General features: G+C 43.4%; 1 protein-coding gene across 1 annotated transcript; it reads left to right on the top strand.

The window, feature by feature from the left end:
* Nucleotides 1–1,315: 1,315 nt before the first annotated feature.
* pou4f4 (POU class 4 homeobox 4) lies at nt 1,316–3,379 on the top strand (the record flags this gene model as incomplete). Its single annotated transcript, XM_079283716.1, has 2 exons — nt 1,316–1,435; nt 2,453–3,379. The coding sequence occupies 2 exons, from the start codon at nt 1,316–1,318 to the stop codon at nt 3,377–3,379; spliced, it is 1,047 nt and encodes a 348-aa protein (XP_079139842.1).
* Nucleotides 3,380–8,313: the final 4,934 nt, after the last annotated feature.

The raw sequence follows: 8,313 nt of genomic DNA, 5'->3' as shown, positions 1-8,313 counted from the left end.
TCATTATTATTATATTATTATTATTATTATGTACCAACAGCCCGATAATCCTCAAAGGGGGTTTACCTGGAGCCCCCCTGTGGGAGCGCCGTTAGCTGATTAGTGGGATAATTATTCCGTGTTGTCGCGCGCGTGTCTGCCCGCCGGAAATCCCCCTTTTTTGATTGACAAGCCGCTGCCCGCTGACCTCGCGAGGTTCATCGGTAAATATTTCATCGTCTGCTGGTCGTGCTCTTTAGTTCCCGTTCAGGCCTGTTTATTCTTTAATTGAGAGAAGTGTGTGTGTGTGTGTGTGAGAGTGTGTGTACGTGTGTGTGTGTGTGTGTGTGGGGGGGTCCTTTCTACAGCCACAAAGTAAATGAAGCTTAATGATTAATTAATGTATTAATTGCCAAGAAAGTGAATGGGGTTCAGGCAGAGGAATTCCTGCGTGTCTTCCATCAATTAATAATTTCAGCTGAATAACTGTGTGTGTGTGTGTGTGTGTGTCTCACACTCTCTCACCCTTCATATGAATTGCTTGCAGTCATTTGCTGTTTGTATCATGACGTATTGTACAGATGCATAAAGAATGAATAACAAAACAAATATCTCATCGTTCTTCGAGTGTTTTCAGGCCAAAATATCTCAAACTATTTGTTGTTCAATTAAGACATTTGGGGGGAAATATCATGACAGTATTTAAATGATTATGGGACACTGAAACACAAACTATGCGTTTCTTTAAATGCTCACTGATGCTGATCTTTATTTAACTTTTAGATCAACTTGGACAGTCTCTGTGCAGCTGCCTCTTTTCTCCAGGTGCTGATTTTCTGTTATTTCAACAAATATGTGTGTGTGTGTGTGTGTGTGTGTGTGTGTATATATATATATATATGTAAATATATATTTATTTTCTTACAGTGCAACCAGTCAGCATCCTTCCTCGCTTCTCCTCTCCAGCGAGAAAGGCACGCTTGGTGCGGGGGGCGTGGCTACAGCAGCGGGAGCCTCACGCAATTGGCGGAGGCAACCAGGAGGGAGGGGGGGAGCGGCCACCAATGAGGAGGAGCCTCGCGAGGCGGCACTCCAATATAGGACCTGGAGGCGAGCAGCATCTCTATTATAGAAGTCAGTGTCAGGCGGAGAGGAGACAGGAGACCCGCAGGAGCGCAGGAGTTACCTCTCCTCTGTTTCCGGTTTGGTTTTTCATCCGACTCTACCACTTTTTTGGGTTTTCTTCTTCTTTTTAAAGAGAAAAATCTCCCAAAGACGGAGCTGACCCAGGAAGACTTACAAGGACTCCCCCCCCCCCCACTTCAGATCCGCAATCATGATGTCAATGAACAGCAAGCAGCCTTTCAGTATGCACCCGATCCTCCACGAGCCCAAGTACAATCCTCTGCACTCCAGCTCGGAGGCGATCCGTCGGGCCTGTCTGCCCAATCCATCGGTGAGTCCGACGCGTCTGTCTCCTCCTGCAGCTCCAACCCAAACCTCCACAGTGAGAGGGGAACACTGGAGACATGACTTATGAAGAAAATATCCGGTCTGGTCTATGTGATAACTTTTACAAACGATTAGATGTGACGCGCTGTGATTCTCTCTGAATGTGTTAGAACATGGAGTCCACATCAGTTGAGAGAATATAACGAAAATAAAAATCGTATTTGTGTGACTAAAGTCAGAAAACAGACGAGGTGTCATGTTTGGACACAGACGGGTTACAATGTAGCTGCCAAAACAAACAAACAAAATATCAGATGAGATATTGAATTCAATGGATGTGATGGAAAGGATCAGGCAGCACCAGCGGCCCAAATAGGGCACGAAGTCGGTGCGTAAAGACGCGCAGACGCGTGTGTGAGAAGCCGTGAGCGTCAGTCATAAAAGAGGATACAAGATGAAGAGGAAGAGGATTCTCAGCGCGCGTTATCTCATATTTTTGCCATTCATATTCAAACTGGTCTCATTTCATTGTCCGTAGAAATTATTCAGGAGATCGTAAATATGAATTTTAAATGAATATCCATCCACGCTGTCTGACACACTCACGCTGATGGAGCTGCGTTCGATTTCATTTTCTGAGAATCAAGAAAACGAATTTAAAGTCACGTGACTTTTTATATTTTAATTGTTGTCTGAAAAGAATTCGGCTGCTTTATTTCAAAGATAATCGAACAGCTTTCACGTAAAATAATACGTTTTGTGATATTTAAAGTACAAAAATAAATAACAACTTTTTGATGATGCAGTGAAGATTTATGTATTTTTGTTGCTCATCATTTTGAATTAAAACTGAAATGTATTTATTTAGTTTTCCACATAATTTCAACATTAATGTATTTCCAAATAAATTAGAATGATCCATATTTAAGATCATGATAATTATTGGATGTGGAGATATCAGCAGCTTGATGGTTATAACGTGTTGATTTGCTCTAACCGGCCTCGCTCCGCTCCTCCGCAGCTTCAGGGCAACATCTTCGCCGGCTTCGATGAGACTCTGCTGCAGAGAGCCGAGGCTCTGGCCGCGGTGGACATCGTGGCCCAGAAGAGCCACCCGTTCAAACCGGACGCGACCTACCACACCATGACCACCATGACCAGCATGGCCTGCACTCCTAACTCCTCCTCCGCGCACCTGCACCACCCGTCCGTGCTCACCTCCCACCACCACCCGGCGCACCACCAGTCGGCTCAGGGCCTGGACGGCGACCTGCTGGACCACCTCACGCCGGGCATCTCCCTGGGAGGCATGACGGGCTCGGACGTCTGCTCCTCGGCCTCGCACACCCACGCCGCCCACATGTCGGCCATCAACCACATGCAGCACCACCACCACCACCATCAGCAGTCCATGAACATGCACCAGCACGCGCTGTCCCACAGCTCCCTGGGGGGCGGCGGCCTGGACTCGGAGCCGGACCCACGGGAGCTGGAGTCGTTCGCCGAGAGGTTCAAACAGAGGCGGATCAAACTCGGGGTGACGCAGGCGGACGTGGGCTCGGCGCTGGCCAACCTGAAGATCCCCGGGGTCGGGTGTCTGAGCCAGAGCACCATCTGCAGGTTCGAGTCCCTGACGCTGTCGCACAACAACATGGTGGCCCTGAAGCCGATCCTGGAGGCCTGGCTGGAGGAGGCGGAGCGGGCGCAGAGGGAGAAGATGTCCAAGCCGGAGATCTTCAACGGGGGGGACAAGAAGAGGAAACGAACGTCCATCGCGGCCCCGGAGAAGCGCTCCCTGGAGGCCTACTTCGCGGTGCAGCCGAGGCCCTCGTCGGAGAAGATCGCCGCGATCGCCGAGAAACTGGACCTGAAAAAGAACGTGGTCCGGGTTTGGTTTTGCAATCAGAGGCAAAAGCAGAAACGAATGAAGTTTTCTGCGACGCACTAGACCATCACTGCTGCTGCGCACGGTCAGAGAAACAAGGTACACCGCTGGGCCTGCTGATGGTACCGGACCTGTCCGACTCACAACCATTCAACAACATCACATCACACCGAGTCACCGCGTCGTAGTCTGCAGCACGAGACGCGTCTGATGCCTCGCGCTGAACTCTGGACGAAAGGTTCATCACAGCAGCAGGAGGAGAAAGTATTCAGAGTAACTGGTTTGACCGCTGACTCAGTAAAACAGGAACCTTTTCTTCTTTGTTCAGCCTCGTGCAGCTTCATTAACAGCTGGATTCAACGGTGTACCTTTTTACTGTAATTCTGACGGTGGAGACGGAGCACCGGGACAAAGACTGAGACCCTGTCCAAAAACCTGAGACTCTCAAATGTTGATGCTTCTCCGCAGAGATCCGCGAGATCACCATCAGATAAAACCGTCCCATCCATTCATACGACAATTATTGTACAAAAACATAATAATACGCATCATAATGACGGGAATCCTGAGTCGGAATAGCTTTTTTTATATTTATCATTGTACATATCTGTGAATATGTTGCACCTCCGTGTGTGGAAAAGCTCATTGAAATGTATTGGCTCTTTTCTCCCACGTGTTTGTTTCTATCGGGAATTCAGTGGTTTTTTGTTTTGGTTCATTTTTTTTGGGGGGGGGGGGGGCAGATTGATGATTGAACCTGTGGGACAATAACTCTGTAATCCATCGCAGGGTTCACTCGTCAGGGGGAGTTTTCTGCGTTTTATGGCTCCAAAAATATGCCCCCCCCCCCCCCCCCCCCCCTCAAGTGAATGCATTGCAATAAGAAGAGACACACACACACAAACACACGCGCACGAATACACACATTCACACGGTATATAGCTGTGTGGCTACCTCATTATGCAAGTGTTGGCACGTTCATGGTGATTTAAAAACACGAAAACAAAAAAAAGTCGAGTCGGATCAATTCATTGTTTTTATTTCTGAATGTTTTATTGGTTTGCTTTTGTTGCAGTTTAAAGATGAAATAGAAAAGTCACTGATGTGTAAACTGTACATGTTCAAGTTCACTGCAAGGATGCTTTGACAATCAAATTATGATTATTTATGATTTCATGATCATTATTTTGTATTTATTATTATTGCTCATAGGTTGTTGATCTCCCCTCTTTGTGTCCTCATAAAATGAATCGTTTTGCATTATTATTATTGTTATTATTATTATCATTGATAATATCACTCACACCTCTGTGGAGCGCACTTTGTAGATATTTCGATGAAGGGAAATAATCGGCCTTATTTATACTTCATTTTTTCTGAGAAAACGTTTTTTTTGTTTATTTTCTTTATATTTATTTGAAATTAATTTATTTTGAAGAAAAAAAAAACATATTTCATTTGTGAAAGTGTGCTTTAAATGTGTCTGTGTAAGCGACAGAAGCTGAAATAAACCGTGCACGTTTTACTTCCTCCTCTCGCGCACTTTCTTTAGAAAAGAAAAGAAATCGCAATAAACAAAAAAACTATTTTGGGGTCTGATGGAAATTTTAAAAATCATATTTACGATGAAACATTTATTTAAAGCATATACATCGATCTGCTTTTTCTCAGCAGCACCCGTGTTTGCTGATAGAGGTGTTAGTCATTTCTTCTTTTGAAGATGGAATGGACTCTGCAACATGAGCTCGCGTGTCCGTGGAAAGAGTCGGTGCGCTCGCGCAGAGAGCAGCTGCTGCTGTGAAACAGGAGCCGCGTGGAGGTGAAGGAGGTCCGTCCGTCTGAAAGCTGCTTCCCGGCGGTGATGAATAGGATTTGATACTTGAGTGACTCTAATATTGATCAACTTCTCAGGCTCTGAAGACTGTGTGTCTCTATCGCGTGAGGGCGGAGCCCGGAAAGAACCAGAAAACAAAAAGTAATATACAGTTATGAAGAAAAATGAATCAAACAGGAGCGTCTCTTCCCGCTCAAACACTATTCTATTCATTTAGTTCAGGCAGTTCAAAGTAAAATAAGGATATCGTCCTAATTCAACAAATACCATTTTATTTTCTCCAGAAGAACACAAGAGGTCCTGGTCCGCCTCACACGCACGAACCAAAACCACGTGTTTAACTTCGTGACGCGTTCGGCTCTAAACTCAACACGAAGGTCCAAATAGTGTTTTCAACATCTGGACTTTGGGATTTCATTATTTCTTTATTATCTTTGTTATTATTGTTGTTGGCCTGAAAAGTCACATGAACGCAAACATATTGAGTTAAATCTGCTGCAATCAGCTTATCAAACACCAGCGCGTGAACATTTCAGAAGGAAAACAAAAACCCTCAAAGACATTAAAAAAATACATGAAATACATGAAATACATGAAATACATGAAATACATCATCCTCAATGAATCTGTTTAATTAAATCAATATTACTCTGTTTTACAATCATACAGAATATTTGCACAACTAAACTTATTTCACATGACAGGAATATGTATATCTTCATATTTAATATCATATTTTAATCTACTAACATTTACATTCATGTCACATAATTAACCACAAATCCAAAGCTGCAGCATAAAAGCTAAAGAGAACATCGACAAGAGACATTTTACATTGCAAAGCAGTGCATTATGGGGGATACGTGCAGTCCACTTGTGTTCATGAAGCCCCTCGCCTTATGACGCTTTATTTTGAAAGTGCAAGACACAAAAGATGTTAAAACAAATATATTAATACTTATTATTATTATTATTATTTATAGAGCGATTTTAAAGATACTCAAAGTGTTTTATGAGTAAAAAAAGAAAAGAAACATCCTACAAGAGCAACAATAGTGGGAACCTACACAATAAAAGCATGTGTGCATGATCTGCACAGCCTCACTTTTTACAGTGTTCAGAGGAACAAACAGCGTTATTATGAAAACAAACATCTGTAAACAAATGAAAACTGACATCAGATACATTTATACATAAACATATTTCGTATATGTTTCGTCTCCTCTCTCCTCGGCTCAGCAGGTGGTTTCGGCCCATAAACTCGTTATTAATGAATAATAAATATCGGCTGTTGTGATACTATTGATTTCTGCGCGTGTTTGTTAAGAAGCTGCTTTTCTCTGTCGTACAACAGCAGCTCGGGCCGCTGATCCCCCGGAGCAACCCGAGATACATGCAGGCCTTTAAAGATGCAAAATATCACGGTTCATAACTTCATCTTCTGTCAGACTGTTCTCCTCTGGTCCAGGCGCCGCCATGAAGAGCGACTTTTCAATCTGAGGTGAGCTGAAGAGTTTCAGGGCTGTTGTTTGTGGTTTGGATGATATTTTTGCAAAGACCTCCAGACTCCGTGAAGGTATTAATATTTGATATATAGAATATTGGCACCTTCAAAAAGCCTGTATAAGGAAAACCCAAATCTCCCCGTGCATTAGACAGAATATGCCTCCTCGTATTTATTCTGATGTGTTAAACCTTCAAGAACAAACATAAAATAATACTCTGAGTCTGTCACAGGCCTTCAAAGTAAGCGAGACGACTTAATATGAAAACAAATAAGCAATAAACGAAAGTAATAAACCGATCAATCAATCAAACTGTATTTGTGTTGCCACAGGTCAGAGGTCAGAGGAGTTTAACGCGCTTCGTAGTAAAGAGGTTATGTTATCGAATATAATACAATCACAAACACACGCAAGACAATAAGTGAATTAAAAATGTGTTAAAAATGATAATAAAGCAACAAAGGGCGACTACAATTTGAACAACATGATGTATGTAATGGTATGATTTGAATAATTAATGTCTGATGTGTTTGTTGTTGTATCATTCTCATATTTTAAGTTCAGAGGAGGAAACCTTTTATTTAACGTGCATTGGTCAATATTTACAGATCTGTACTTTGCAGCAGCAACAAAGAATGTCGTACGCGGCTTCTTCAAAGTTGAATTGTGCAGCGGCTCTCCAGTTGAAGCTTATGAATTATACATAATATACAATGTAATCAATGTGAACGGAGCATCAAGCCTTTCTTCAGGCAAAGTGATGGGAAGCACATTACAGAACAAAACAATAAGACATTATATATTCGTGCTATATTGTTCCTAAATAAACCTATAAGGAGGTCGACGTTAGTTTCTGTATTTTTATCCACAATAACAGTAAAATATTCTGAATTAACGGCCTTCAGCACACAAACTAACTCCTGAGCGATGAAGCTGTTCAGTGTCAGGTTTCATCTTCTCGATGGAGAAGTGAGAGAAAGTTAAATAATCCTCTAAATATTACCGACCCGAGTGCAAACAGGTTCATTTAACCCGTCGTCGATATTCCTGAGTTTCACCGGAGAAACAATTCATCAGAAGATGCACTGAAAGAAAAGGATGCTGCAATTTAGAAGAATCATGCCGCTCACAGCACCTGCACTCTGCCAAATAGTTGTTTTAATAATTAAAAACGACAACAACAAAAGAAAGCCAGTGCTTCCCCTCCATTGGTCGGTGTCGTCCATGTGACCCGTCCTCCAGACTCCAGCCAGCAGACCGGCTGCTGTGGTTTGTTGTGGACGAGCGGAGAAAAGAGCTTTTCCCAGGACGGCCGCGGTTAATTGTTTGATTTAAATAATTAAGAAACGGGAGGCCTCGTTTTCTCACACTCACACACTCACACTCACACACACTCACACACTCACACACACTCACACACTCACACACACTCACACACTCACACACACTCACACTCACACTCACACACACTCACACTCACACACACTCACACACTCACACTCACACACTCACACACACTCACACTCACACACACTCACACTCACACACACTCACACACACACACACGCACTCACACGCACTCACACACTCACACACTCACACTCACACTCACACTCACACTCACACACTCACACACTCACACTCACACACACACACAC

The sequence above is a fragment of the Melanostigma gelatinosum genome (assembly GCF_949748355.1).
Source record: "Melanostigma gelatinosum genome assembly, chromosome: 14".
In the NCBI taxonomy this organism is placed as follows: Eukaryota; Metazoa; Chordata; class Actinopteri; order Perciformes; family Zoarcidae; genus Melanostigma; species Melanostigma gelatinosum.
The sequence above is the reverse complement of the archived record's forward strand: the minus strand, read 5'-3'. Positions and strand labels throughout refer to the sequence as shown.